This window comes from Panthera pardus, unplaced genomic scaffold (assembly GCF_024362965.1).
Source record: "Panthera pardus isolate Hobbes unplaced genomic scaffold, ASM2436296v1 HiC_scaffold_24, whole genome shotgun sequence".
NCBI classification, from domain to species: domain Eukaryota; kingdom Metazoa; phylum Chordata; class Mammalia; order Carnivora; family Felidae; genus Panthera; species Panthera pardus.
Genome location: NW_026526810.1, coordinates 90,290,859 through 90,305,829, shown reverse-complemented (window position 1 = coordinate 90,305,829; position 14,971 = coordinate 90,290,859). Strand labels below are relative to the sequence as shown.

Below are 14,971 nucleotides of genomic sequence, written 5' to 3'. Positions count from 1 at the left end.
GTTGTTTTCTTTCTGTTTGTTTTGATCTCTACCCTTCTCATTTCAGGCTTTCCTTGGACATTAGATAATCCCCATGGTTAAGAGTAGGGTGCTATTGGAAGCTCTGGGCTTCACTGTGGGGTTATCTGGCTGGTTCATTTGCTGGGGAACCCTAATGTCAGAATTTTCAGATCTTTCCTCCTGAGCTTCCTCCATAAAAGTCTTCCAGTATTTTCCTTGGAGTGTGAAGTCTGGCCGCCAGCTTTGTTAGAGCCAGTGAGGGGAGAAGCCTGGGGAGTCTCAGCATTCACCAGTTAGTATGTACATAATCATTTAATCCTCTGTTTTGGGAACAGTATCCACCATCTCAACTGTACCAAACATCCTCTATTTTACACTCTCCAGAAAACAAAACTCCAGCCTTCTACTAGGTTGGGGGAAGAGTGCTCCCTACTGGGATACAATAGGGGAAGGGATCTAGAGATTTCATTGTTTCCAAAACAGATTTTCCACACTCCTCTGCCCCTCCCACTTCCAGAGGGATCTTGGCTGCCAGGTCTTGCACCCTTGGAGGTGCACCCCCACCTTTGGAGGATTCTTTGGGACAAATTGGTTGGTCTTCCACTCTCTCCTCTTCTGGCTTAGGTTTTGGCTTTCTTGGATCTGCTGTCAGTTTTCATTCATCCGCCTGCTTTCCAAATTCCAGAATGTGTTGCTATTATCTCTTCTCCTGTTCTGACCATGTAGGTTTTGGTCTTGGAAGAAACCTCTCAGTGTGGCTATAGTCAGGTTTGGAGAGGGAGTGAAATTAGATGGGCTTGTTCAACCTACTGTCTTAATCCACAAGTCCTTTGAAACACTCCCTTCACTTGGCTTTGGTGACAATGCTTTTCTGAGTGTCACCTTATTTTCCCCCATACTCAACCCCAGTCTCTTGCTGAATCCCTCTCTGCTCTCTGACCTCCACCTGTTGTAGGGCCTCAGGACTTTGACCTTCTCTTCCTTTTCTGTATTCACTTCCATGGCTTCCATCTAGCCCTAGGGCTCCAAATATCCATATGCATATACTCCCCAAATTTATATTTCCAGCCTGACCTCCCTTGTGAATTCAGAACTGCCAACCCAGAGGCTTTCTTTTGCTGTCCAATAAGCATCTCAATATATTCACCTTTCCTCCCCCAAACCAGATCTTCCCTCAGCATTCTCCTCAGTAAAGAGCCCCACCATGGACCAGCTAGTGAAGCTGAAACCTTGGTATCATTCCTTTGTTCCTTTCTGTCTCTCCTATCCAATCTTTCAGAAAATCCTTTAGATTCTATTTTGAAAATATAGCCCAAATCTGGCCACTTCTCATTCCCGTAACCACTACTTCAAATGTTAACTTAAGCAGAGAAGTTCTCTGGACCACGCTACAGAAGATAGTGCCCTTTCCGGCACAGAACCCTGTGTACCTATGTGTATATCCAATTCCAACCCAACACAACAGAATGGATTCTATTTATTTCCCTCTTATCTTTGTAACTCCCTTCTTCAGCAGTAAAAAACTTGCCTCCTATCATCATCAGCTAAGAAGGATCTTAGAGATGGACTCTGAGGCCCTGGCATTTTAGAGAAGAAACAGAGTAATGAAGTGAAGTGAGTAGCTAGCTCAAGATGACCACTGGATGGTTTTGACGTTTGAGGACTGTGTAATAATGGGCCCAGCTTTAGAGGAGTATTAATAAATATGCTGTTATAATTTACTTTTAAGTGCTCCTTTTGCATAATTTCTTTAGGGAAATGTTTTTAGAGACTAAAGTGGCCTGGCACTGATAACCTTATATTAATATTTAATTCATTAAATAATCAAAGTATGCTCCATATTTTTTCTGGACAAGAAGGTGAGGCTGGGGGAAGCATTTTCTCTAAAGTGCCCTCTTCTTAGTTGTATTTTTCTAGGCCTTCTTTCTAAACAGGTGAGTTTTCCTGGTATTGTACCAGTGTAGCACTAGGACAAGGAAGAGAATTTAGAGAGAAGATACTTCAATCCCAGGGACATGGTTCTGGTCCAGAAATGTCCCAGCTCTTCCTGGGGGTGGCCTCTTCATTTCCTCCACATTGTCCCATCCTCTGTTCAAGCATCCTCTGATCTACTTGAAAGGATTTCCTGAACATCTGGTCTGGTGACAACAGTGGCCTCGTGGCCCATCCCAGAGCCTAGAAGTGACTTGTTTTGGTCACCTAAACACAACTACTAGAGAGAGTTTCCTCCCTGGTTTACTTATTAGTTCTGGCTGAGGACCATAACACCATTGTTTAACGTCTGATTCATAAAAACAGTAAGTCCGGATGGTGGGTGGGAGGCTCTAAAAATAAATGTACTCTCTCTGTAGTCATTTCACTCATTGCCCGATATATATTTTAAAGGCTCCCAGAAGAGGAGTCTTTTCCTAATTCGCACGAAGCATCTGACAGGGCTACTGGTTGCCCTGGTTATGTAAGCTGAGAGTCAGGGAAGAAGTGGGAGGCTGGGGGCAGTGGCACCAAGTGTAGACGACGGTGATAGAGGACAGGGCAGAGAGATGGGGAGTGGGATGCGGCTAGCTGCCAGAGAGAAGCAGTGTGGGAAAGAACCACTTATTCACTTTTGTTACATGCTGTGCAATGTAAACCTCTTCCCTCTTGGCAGTAAAATCTTCATTACTTAAAAAAAAAAAAAAAAAATGCTGCCTGGGGAGTCTGGAGAAACCATGTGCCCGTGCATGAAAGATGAATTCTGTCTCAAGGCATCAGTTTGAAGCCACTTGAAAAAAGCAAACAACAATACCTTTTATGCTATGTATTAGCTAACTTTTCATCAACAAAAAGCTCCTGGTAGAAATGGAGCTCAAATTACCAGGCAGGTTTCCAGTGGTGTCACAGATGTTTGAGGTAGGTGATCCTAAGTATTTGTGGAAACCCCTCAGTCTTCATGGTCCCTTTCTGTAGAAGTCGATGTTAGTATTGCTATTACCTTGCTGTCCCTAGAATCCCACTGTGTGTTGATCACATGCTCTTTACACTTTGGATTTGCTCTGTGAGGTAGATGACGGTATGTGTCACTACGTAAGCCTGTCTTAGTTTACTCTTTCCTTCCTTCCTTCTTCCTTCCTTTCCTTCCTTCCTTTCCTTCCTTCTTTTCCTTCCTTTCTTCTTCCTTCCTTTCCCTTCCTTCCTTCTTCCTTCCTTTCTTCTTCCTTCCTTTCCTTCCTTCCTTTCCTTCCTTCCTTTCCTTCCTTCCTTCTTCCTTCCTTTCCTTCCTTCCTTTCCTTCCTTCCTTCCTTCCTTCCTTCCTTCCTTCCTTCCTTCCTTCCTTCCTTCCTTCCTTCAGCTGAGTTCCATGGCTACACTAAAGAATGTGTTTATGTTGCTTCTTTATTTTTATTAGGGTACCAGAACATCTTGTGAAGAGCATAACTTGGCAGACATTGCAAGCTGTAAATTTTTGCCATAAACACAACGTAAGTCTCATGATCGCCCTTGAAAAATCAGAAGGCTGCCCTTAAGCTGAGATAGAGCCTTTGTACAAAATTTGTATCCTACTTTTGTGGATATGATTTTTCACCCAAATCTTCTGAAGCCTGGTTGGGGTTAACAGAGGCTAAAAATTCCAACCTGGCTATTCTTACTTGTTCGGGTTACATAAAAGATATATTGTTACAATTTTAAGAAAGTAGTTATAGGTTTATATTGGTGAGAAACTGCTTAAAGTAGAATCTGGAGTCTGCATTGATCTGGCACCCTCAAAAAGCTCTGAAACTGGAGAGGGGAGCCCCAGGTGGCTCATGCCTGTTTAGTTGCAGGAGGTGGAGTCCCACACGCCATGCACAAATGCCGGTGTCTGTGTTGGTGAGATAAGAATGCCAACGCTGGAGCACAGCAGCCCAGCGGACGTCTCTGAGAGTCGTGGCCAGAACTAGGCTGCGTGGGAGGCACAGGGGGCTGCCGCCCAGGTGGTAAGATGCCACGAGCACTGGGCAAGTGACTGCTCCCTCCAGTACAGCACTGCCCCCTCCCTGCACACAGAAGCCAGATTCCAATATTTGAGCTTCATTTTGGCCACCAGGGCACCTTGACTGCAATATGTCATATCCTATCTACTGCCAGGCTCAATTTAGCCAGTGGGCTGAATCCCCTACCTTAGGAGGTCCTAAATGATTTTTCCTGAAACTGCCTTTCTGGAAGGAGAAAATACAGAAGTCGCCAGCACTTCCCCCTGTGGAGCCTCCACTCAGCTGAAGGCTACAATCCTTATCAAAATGCATGTATCCCAGAGAGCGTGGACACCTTATGCTGCTATTTATTGCAAGTGGGGGTGAGCACTTTCCTGAAGGCAGGTGTTAAGACGGGGGAGCAAGAGAGACCTCCTAAAGGCCCTGGTGGGGAAACTCAGAGACAGTAAAGAGGAATACAACACATACCACTCTTCCCTGGAGAGTCCCTGAAGCTCTGGGCGGCCACATGTACTGATGTGGGGAGGGTGTAGAACCTTGTAAAAGAATTCCCAGAACAGAATAGGAACACATTCTTGCTTGTGAGTCCTTCTGACCATCTGTCATCATGATATTCATGGGTGTACCCATTTATAGTAATATGTGAAGCGAGTGGGAAAAGAATGGCGATCTCAGAAACATTAATTGCTGAGAACCAGATAGATAGTAACAAAATAATTGAGAAATTGTCTCCCCCACCCCCAGATTTTCAAGAATAATAAATACCCATGGGAAAACATGCACACTGATCTCTCACCCTGAAGGTCCTTTGGAGGGAGAACTAGGCCAGACCCAAGAAGAACCTCTGTCCTCTCTCCAAATTCTAGAAAGTCAAGAATACCCCAGGGTTTCAGCTGTAAGCTAAGAGGGTCTCTCAGATTGCAGCAGGATCCAACATTCTTCTCCAGAGAGGAAAATGCTTGGGAGAAGGGAAGATTATTGGAAATTGGGATTTTGACCCAAATGTTGTTTTTATGTAATCCTTAATTAGGTTGTTGATTTGTTCTTTGCCAAGAGAATTGTTATTTAATAAGAAAATCATGTGAAGATTCTTCAACTTTCTTCTAACATTAGCCTGTTAAACAATGTCAGCTGTGGTTTGGAAACCACAGGTGATTTGAGTCTAAGTTATGGAGTGGGGGCTATGTCCCGTGGGGGTGGATGTCGCTCTAAGAACGCTTGTGTGTGGGACAGAGCTGACATCTAGCGACTCTCCCCAGAGGCTAAGCTGTGTCTACCCTTGTTTATCTTGCCAGGATGAATTCCAAGAGCTGGAAGGGAGGTCTCTTGGCAAGCTCTGGTTCCCGCCCTTCTCTTCCCCAGCTTATCTCAGCAGGCCCAGGGCTTGTCCTGTTTACCAGGCGGACTGTGTTCTGTTCTCAGCTAAACAACTGAACTGTGAATTCTGCTTATGTATCAGCTTGCAGCTTCTGCAGCCCTGATGCAGGCCTCACCCAGAGGCTTTTAACATTTTCCCTTCCACCTAGGCTTACCAGAATAAATATAGGACACCCAGTTAAATTTGAATTTCAGAGAAACAATCTTAACTTTTTAGTATAAGTATGTCCCAAATATTTCATGGGATGTACTTACACTGAAAACTTATTTGTTGTTTATCTGGCTATCCTATTTTCATTTTTTCTTTCTTCCTTTTTGCTCCTCTTGGGTCCTTTAGGAACTTGGAGTGTTTCAGGCTATAATGAGTATGGTACTAGATTTATTTTAGGCTGCTATTTTGTAGCCTATTATCCAAACAGCCAGTACAAGGTTTTAATGATTTTTCAGATATTTGCTAAATATTCATGAGTTCTATTTATCCCATACGTTATAGTTGCTCCTTGATAATCTGTTTTTGTTTTGATTTTTGTGACTAGTGCATACATAGAGATGTGAAGCCAGAAAATATCCTCATCACAAAACATTCAGTGATTAAGCTTTGTGACTTTGGATTTGCTCGGCTTTTGAGTGAGTGTTGATATTTTCTTAAATAATTGTAAAAGAGAGATTTCTTTACATGAGAAAGGCTCTTGATGCTATAAAATCTAGTTCTTATATGTTTAGGGCATAAGCATACCCTAAATTACAATTCTGCAATTACTGAAAACATGTAGATACATACAGTGGCTTAAAAATGTATGCTATATAAATTATACCACAGTAAAGTAGTTATTATTAAAGAGTATGTTATTCTCCTGGTTTCTACCTTTTTTTTTTTTTTTTCTTAAATAGTGATCTCAGAAGTACTATTTTAGAAGAGTGGTGGTTTTCAGCTTTGGCTGCAGATTAGAATCATCTGGGGAACTATTAACTATAACTATAAAAACTACACTGAGAACTCACCAGGCTTTCCCCCAGGAGTTCTGGTTTCACTGAACTGAGATGGGGCCCAAGCATTAGTAATTTAACAAATACTACGTTAATGATTTTAATATGCAACCAGTATGGAGAACCATTGATTTACAAAAGCCACAAGATGGGGCACAAGCTTGATTTCTTAGGGCTTCCCCCTCCCTGTTTTGATTCCAGTCTTCCACTGCTCTCTCTCTGTTTTCCATGTACCATCACTGGCCAGCTGGACCAAGTGACTACTACACAGACTATGTGGCTACCAGGTGGTACCGCTCCCCGGAACTATTGGTGGGGGACACCCAGTACGGCCCCCCAGTAGACGTGTGGGCTGTTGGCTGTGTCTTTGCTGAGCTGCTGTCAGGGGTGCCTCTGTGGCCAGGGAAATCAGATGTGGATCAGCTCTATCTGATTAGGAAAACCTTGGGTAAGTGGTGTTTTTGTTATGCCTTTTGGGAAACTGAATAGTTTGACCCGTGTCAATACAGGACGGAGCCAAGTTCCCAGTCTCATTCGATGCCCTTTACAGTCACAAAGGAGGGGTACTCTAGAAGCCTCACTTAAATAATTCCATTAAAGGTGTGCACATTTGGGGGTGCCTGGCTGACTCAGTCAGTAGAGCATGCAACTCTTGATCTCGGGGTTGTGAGTTTGAGCCCACCTTGGGCATACAGATTATTTAAAAAAAAAAAAAAAAAAAAAGGAAAAAGTTGTCCACGTTTGTTTTTAATAAAAAGAATTAACTAGAGTGAATACATACCGATTGTTCAAAAGGACACAAGGTTCTTCTCTCTTCAGCATAGTCTGGATCAAGTTAAACTCTGAATAATGATCATAGCAACAGTAAAAGCTATGTTTCTGTATGGGCCTAACAGTTTACAGAATGCTACTGTGTTTTATTTCATTTATTAGGATTTCATTTATTAGGATTTATTCTTTATTATTGTAATTTATTCTTTGGGTATCCTTCACTCTAGCCTGCCAGGCTAGATTGGATCACTGAGATGCTATAGAAGATTCTAAACCTTCTAAGTGTCAGGAAGAAAGGCTGGATCTTCTGGTGTCACTTTCGTTGTCTTTCTCTCTACTCTTGGGGTGGGATGGGGGAGGGAAGGGGAGGAGAAGAGAGACTTGGAGAGGAATGGATGAAAAGATCTATAAGCAGTGACTGCCTTCTTCAAAAGTCAGGGAATTGCTACGACTCCCCAATTTAAAGCAAACTTCCTCCTCTAAACTCTTGGAGCATCTACCATCACCCTGTCTTGTCTTGTACTTTTATCTCCCCAAAGATACTGTAAGCTACCTGAGGGTGAGATCATGTCTTACATTTCTAGATTTCCTCCACCAATATCTGCACATAATAGGCAGTAGGTATTTGCTGATGGGTTTTTTTGAGTAGTATGTAAGGCACCTTGGAGCGATTCCAGGGGCACTCAGCCTTCCTTTGTTTCAGGGCACCCTCTTGTGTCTCCACTTCCAGCACCCTGATGGAAGAAAGTTGTTAGGATACAAGCAGTGTGCTCATGATGAAGTTCACTGAGATCCGGGGCAAGGTAGTAGAGAGTTGTTTTGGCTGCTTGTACAAAATGGGGCAAGACAACAGTTTTTGGATTTGCATGAGAGGTAAAGTTCCAAAACAAATCTGTAAAATTAGACAACTTGATACCCTGGGGTGGAAACTCCAGTTTCTGGGTTAGCAGTATTTCTGGGTCCCTGATTGGGAGGTTTTTGTCATTCACTCTGCTTTGGGAAGTGGGCCTGGGTGTACCCCAGGGGCACCCTGCTGAGTATCTCCTGGTATTCTCGGAACAAAATTCCTCTTCACATGTAATATCCCTAGAATTTTACACAAGGGTGATTTTAGCTGATTTGGCTGAAATGTGGGTAGGATGAGCCTCACCTTATCCTCCAGAATATAGAAATGCTTCTTTTGTTTCATTGATTCATATTGTAAATGCTTTCTAAGCAGTAAGTTAAAATGGGATTTCCAAGTGATCACTATTTGATGAAACAAGAAAAGGTGGTTCCAATTTGGAAATGAATTCCTTCTAGCTAGAAGATCTTCCATGATTTCTTCTTGCCTTCTTGCCTTCTTTTCCTCCTCCTACCCCTCCTCCTTCCTTCCCTCCTTTCATCCCTCTTTCTTCCTTCCTCTCTTCCTTTTTCCCTTGCTTTTATCCTCAGATATTTATTGACTGCTTGTAGGTGTCGGGCACTGTTCTAAGTGGTAGGCCAGTACCCTTTTATATCCACCCATCAGAATTCAGTTGATATGATTTTGCTTTGTATTTGTTGCACGTTGGCTATTTTTTTAAAAGGCATTATTGTGTGTGTGTGTGTGTGTGTGTGTGTGTGTGTGTGTGTGTACGTATGCTTCTGAGTTGTTTGGATTCCTCAAATACATTGTGAGTCTTTGAGGGGCAAGAACCTCATAGCCTTCAGTTTCTGTGCATGCCTTCTCTACACCTAATATGGTGCTTCATCCACTGAGGTCTTAGTACATATTGTTGAGGGTTGCCTCAACATCTCCCTCTGATTGAAAGAGCAGACTACAGCCTTCACTGGTGGTAGGCACAGACCCAGCACTGACGGAGACAAACCGTAAATCAGCCCTTGCTAACCAATCTCTTTCTTCTTGTCCAAAGGAGATCTCATTCCTAGACACCAGCAAGTATTTAGTACGAATCAGTACTTCAGCGGGGTGAAAATTCCAGACCCTGAGGATATGGTGAGTGACCCATTTTGGAAAGAGCTCTGAATACGGAGGCTAAGGTTACCAGGGTGTTTAAGTGGTAATCATTCTCTTTATAATGGGGAGTTGCAGACTAACGAGGTTTTGGTAGTTACTCACCTGCCTTAGTGCCATGGCCCACTCTGCACTGGAAAGTCCATTTAAGAGTGAAAAAGAAAATTGGGGCAAATTGGCTAGCAAGACCCTGGCCTTCAATACCAATTTAGAAGTTGCTGATAGCAGAGGTTAGCCAGCATGTTGGACAGAAATGCAGAACTGCCTGCCTTCTCCTGTCCTGCCTTGTTTTCAGCAGCTGAAGCTAGGTACCTCACACAGTGGCTTATCCAGGAGGAAAATCCAGCATTGCCCAAGTCCCCTACTCTACTGTACTCTTACTGCCCAGACCATGGTGGGAAACCATAATGAACTTGCTTGGCAAGCCTCATTCTGGTATCTCTCCTCTACAGCCAATGTGGAGAAAATACTCATTTTTTAAAATTGAAAAATTTTAAATGTGCATACTCTTAACACACTTTCAAGAATTTATTGCAGTGAAACCATCAGACAGAGGCATCAATATGTGACATTAGAAATTATTTCCTTTAGTGTTCCATCCATAGGGGATTCATCATGTAAGTTATGATATATCTCTACAATAGAAATGCCACATAGCCAGTAAAAATAATTAGATTTATTATTCATGTGAATAAAAAGTCCACAATGTATTGTTAAATGAAAAAGGCTATAAACCATACTAATCATTTGACATAATTTTAATAAATGTTTAATAAATGCACAATGTATGTATGTATGTACACATACATTTACATATATAAATAAAACGTGACCACTTCTGGGAAATCACACAAAGTTTTTTACATTTGTGAAATAAATGGCTGCAAGGTTATATACCAAAATATTAACAGTGGGTATCTCTTTGTGGTGGCATGATTTCTTTCTTTCTTTATGGTTTTTAAAAAAAATACTTTTGGGTGTCTTCCAATGAGCCTGTATTATAATCAAAAACATCTCAGAGCACAATTAATGTTTGTGAAATCCTGAGTTTCTACCATCTAAGGAAGGTACTTTCAAACTGAAACTAAGCCTCTAATTGCTCAGTTTCCAGATGGAAGTTCTGTCAAGCTCCATTTGAGCTCTGTGTTCACTCATCCTCCTGGCATGTCCCATGGTGAAGGCTTTCACCTTCCCCTGCTGCCTCCTTCTCCGGCACCACTACAAATAGGAAAAGTGGGTCATGCTGGGAGCATGCTGGGACCGAGAGGCAGGAATGACACCTGGCATATGGGAGGTGACCCAGCTGGCTCCCTTGTGACCTGGACATTCCCAGTTCCACACTAAATATCCCTTAGTGATTTCCTCTTTGCTTGTCTTACAGTGAAGACTCATGAACAACCCGGGGTTTCATAAATGCAAAAGGCTTCCCAGGGTCTCCCAGAGGTTGTCCTGCAGGGGATTTCCTGTTGACAGAAACACAGGAAGAAGTAATGCGGGGGTTGCACTGGTTGAACATCTGTGCCCTAGTCCCTCTGCCGGTCAGTCATCCTGCTGGAGGGAGGCCTGCTTGCCTCTGGCACTGGGAAACCAGCTAAGCGGGCAGAATGGGCTCTCCTATCACAGCTAACCAGCAGGCCTCATCCCAGGCCAGGCGTTGTTGCTGAGACAGCAGAGCTCAGTGTCAGCAATGTCATGTCAATCCCTAGCAGTGCCCAGATTTAACACACACAAAAGGCAAGAGAAATATTTAAGATATAGTTGGGGGTGGGGGAGGCTACTCTCAAGGCTCTAATACAAATCTGCTGTAGGATTTTTTTTTTTCCTGGTGATCTTAGGGAACTCCAAAACTGAGGCTCTTACCTCTTACCCTTACGGTGATTAGTAAGTGCACACTCGGAATTTGAGTGTTGGGGGCTGATTCCCTGTGCAAAAATAACACCGTGCTGTGCTCTTAAGCTTGACCACAGCACTTAAGAGTGGTATTGCATTAGATGAGCCTGGCCAGTCCCTCCAGCGCACATCTGCCATCTCTTTATACATGCGATGCACTCCATCCAGCTGCCCTCCTTAATTAGCCTCTGTTAGTGGTGTATCTCTTTAACTGGCCTGTCTGGCCCCCTGACATTCAGCATTCCTCTTGCTTTATAGTGCTTGTTATTCCTGATTGCCTCCAGCATGTGACTGGAGCAAAATAGCCTTATATGGCCAGAGGGAGATTGATGAATGTCTGCCCCAGAGACTCTTTAAACAGCAGGATGATCAGGGAAACAGCAGGCTCTTGTGGGAGGAGAAACCAGTGTTTATTCCAGAAAACCAAGAAGCATCTGTTCACCTAGGTAGGGAGGAAAAATCTATTTTGAAGCTTCCTTTATGTAAATGTCAATAGATGCAAAAATTAGGGCCTCTTTTAAATGCCAATGTAAGTGCCAAAAATTACTCTAAGGCAAGTTATAGAAATTGAGGCAGAAAAAAAAAAAAAAAGAAATAACAGTTGCTTCACAAGTGCGTTTCTTTCTTCCATGAATGCTCCCTCATAATTTGCTACCTGCACCATTTCTTTGGGAAGTGAAGGGAGTGGTGAGGAGGAAAATTTGGAAAAGAAATTTGGAGGCGGAGAGAAAGAGCTTGTGAAACAGGCCTTGTTTCAGCTGGGAGGTGGGTGGGGGAGGCAAGAAAGGTGCCAGGAAGATGCTTCTGTTACTCAGAAGACATTCAGCCTGAGGTCACCTTAGCTTTGAATACATACTGTAAATAAAACCCCCTTTTCTTCTTCTTTTTTTTTTTTTAAACAGGAACCACTTGAATTAAAATTTCCAAACATCTCTTCTCCGGCCCTGGGGCTCTTAAAGGTAAAATCATAGCTTCTAACAGACCGGAAGCACACAGTAGCTGGTGTCATTGGGGAGTCTAAATGATTTATATCAGTCCATGAATTGAAAAGTGTTCCTTTTAGAATTCTCCTTCTCCTTTGGGAAGTATAAATACGTTGAATTTTTATTTACATTGTTACAATGAAAACATCTGTAGGTGTTTGTCACTTTAAACTAAACCCAACATACTGTGTTTAAAATCTAAGTTACAGAAATTTCAGATGGATAGTACTTGTTTTATGCAGGGATCCTTTTCTTCAAAAAATGTTGGGCCATGGGATTCATTTAAATAGTCAACTCCCTAGTATATCAGAAGTAGGTTTTGATTTTAAAACTTGATTTGTATATACATTTTCAGAGATCTATAGCTCTTATGTAAAATCGAGTACCAACTAAAACATTTTCAAGTTATAGTCCATGCCCTACCCATTTCAAAGTATTTAATGCATTTACTGATGCATTTGTAATATAACCAAAAAAAAAAAACCAAAAAAAAAACAAAAAACAAAAAACGGAGACAGTTCCTTGGGGTATATAATTGTGAGATTTCATCTACTCAGGTATGAACCCTATGGTGTACTTAATGGCAAAGCAAATAGTTCAGAATGATGCAATCTAAGGGCATGTATACTATGCTTCTCCTTCCATACATGCATATATATACTGTAATGCATGGACTATTTCTGGAAGAATATACCAGAAAAAAAGGAACAGCTGAATCTGGAAGGAGGAATGGAAGAACTAGAGTGGTGAGGATGAAAGGGCGGGCCTACGCCGGCGGACTCCATCTTGTTCTGTGTCCTTCACCTTGACCACACCTCCTCCCCTTGAGTAACCCCCCCCTCACCTGCCTAACAGGACTCGGACCCTTCCCCAGGACCCTTCCCCAGCCAATCGGCTGAGGCCATAGCCATTACCTCACCAACTGCCCCTAGGCCCCAATAAAACCTTTGTCCTTTTGAAACTTGTTCTCTCTCCCTGGTATCTCACCGCTGCGTCAGTGCAGGTAGGGGATTGAGCTCGAGCTAGCTCGAATAAAGGCTCTTTTGCTTTTGCATCGGACTCGGCTCCCTAGTGGTCTTTGGGGATCACAAATTCTGGGCATAACAAGGAGACTTTGCTGTGTTCTGTATACATTTTATTTTTACCATGTGTGGGTATGAATTTTTTTTAATAAAAACCCAAATTTTTACAAAGTATACACAAAGGACCAAACTGGTTATGTGGATTATTCCCGTTGGATACTGAGGCAAACTCAAAAATCCTATCTTACTCCCTCAGGGCAGAGCACCAACTGCCTCCAGAACAGGGCAAGGTGGAGAAAATGATTTTTTTGTTACTATTCCTAGAACCTATCTATTTACTTATTATGTGGTTACCCATTTAGGAATAATTGTGGAAGGAACCAAAAGCATGTTTGGTGTGTTTCCCCTACTTTTCCTCCTTCCTGTTCCCAAATGAAGGGTTTGATCTGTCAAAGAAAAAAAAATGATTTCAGTAAGTTAATACGATTTTAAAGAAGAATGGAGACTTGTCTGTTCTTTTAGGGCTGTCTCCACATGAATCCTGCTGAGAGAATGACATGTGAACAGCTGTTGCAGCACCCGTATTTTGACAGCCTCCGAGAAACAGGGGATTCAGCAAAAGAGCGTGACAGACCAATAAGGAAGACGCTGAGACAGAGCCGAAAGCACCTGCCTGGGGTAAAAATGGGGCACTGCTTTACACAAGTGTCCCGGGGTTGTAGTTTCCAATGACCTCATGCCTGCCACCTGGTGCAGGGAGTCTGTATCTATTCTCGGGGCGGTAACAGCGGCTTGCAGCTCCAGCACCTTCCTTGCAGAGCACGGTGACGGGCATATGATCTGTCAACCAGGGCACCGAGACATCTGCCTCCAAGGACCCCCTTCTCCCTGAATCCCGAAGGCGTCCTTGCCCTGCAGTTCCCTGCTGCCACAGAGGGGTTTTGTTGTGCACGAGCATGGGTCTCAGGTACACGAGCGTGAGCCCCGCTGAGCGTGCTTTTTGTGCTTTGGAGAATGAAGTCAGATTTATCCCAGGCAGCTCTCTGTCATCATGTTTACTTTCAGTATTGATTGACGTTCCAGGTTTATCCAAAAATGGACCTGTTTTCCCCTCTGTTCCTTTAATCATCAGAGTTGGCTCCGGTAGATACAGTGACGAGTGCTCTCAGTGATATCAGTCAGAAGAGCTTATTTAACCAGAGAACAGCATCCAAGCTGCACACAGGGAGCCTGTGAAGAAAAAGACTGGTATAAAGTGGCAAAATAGCTTTCCCTTAAGTGTTAGCCTGTTACAAGCCAAAAGCTGTAGTAACTTAGAATGGACTGTGGTTAGAACCACAACTAAGATGAGCTGGCTACTCCTGGTCATTTCTGGATCTGCCTAGCTAGCCCTTAATCTATAAATTATTATGCCTTAGTCTTTCCCTTTGCAGACCCCACTGCCCAGCATGCTGAATGGCATCCGGGTTGTTTATGTGAGGTTTGGAGGAGAGAAGGGGATGGACAATCCATTAGAAACAGGTAGAGCATGAACTGCGGGGTCCAAAGATAGACCAGAGTTACAAAATTAAGAAAGCTTTATTTTATTCTGTCATATATGACCCAGGTAGCAAAACATGCCAGAATTAGACTCCCCGCCCCCACCCACCCCAAATTACCACTGAACTTGCTGTTAATCTGTGTTCAAGAGTAGAGGGTCTTGATGCAAATATTTTTACTTGAAAGAATAGGGAAGCCCGCTAATTAATTAGTGTATTGTATATAGGCCCTGAAGGATTCAACTGTTCGAAGTATTAAAAAGTAACCTCTGTTCAGGGACTCCTGGGTGGCTCAGTCCGTTAAGCATCCTGCTCTCGATTTCAGCTCGGTTATGACCTCACAGTGCGTGAGTTTGAGCCCTGAGTTAGGTTCTGACAGCGAGGTAGCCTGCTTGGGATTCTCTCTCTCCCTCTCTCTCTGCCCCTCCCCCACTCACCCATGGTCTCTCTGTCTCTC

At 43.1% G+C, this 14,971-nt stretch overlaps 1 protein-coding gene across 2 annotated transcripts in view; it reads left to right on the top strand.

Annotated features, from left to right (window-relative positions):
• CDKL1 (cyclin dependent kinase like 1) overlaps positions 1 to 14,971 on the top strand; it is a 60,169-nt gene that overhangs the window by 42,285 nt on the left and 2,913 nt on the right. For both annotated transcript variants that reach the window (XM_019451870.2, XM_019451871.2), the window contains exons 4-9: positions 3,386 to 3,458; positions 5,864 to 5,954; positions 6,562 to 6,762; positions 8,981 to 9,063; positions 11,874 to 11,930; positions 13,499 to 13,654. In XM_019451870.2, the coding sequence (XP_019307415.1) occupies positions 3,386 to 3,458; positions 5,864 to 5,954; positions 6,562 to 6,762; positions 8,981 to 9,063; positions 11,874 to 11,930; positions 13,499 to 13,654 (661 nt within the window). The remainder of the gene's footprint in view (positions 1 to 3,385; positions 3,459 to 5,863; positions 5,955 to 6,561; positions 6,763 to 8,980; positions 9,064 to 11,873; positions 11,931 to 13,498; positions 13,655 to 14,971) is intronic.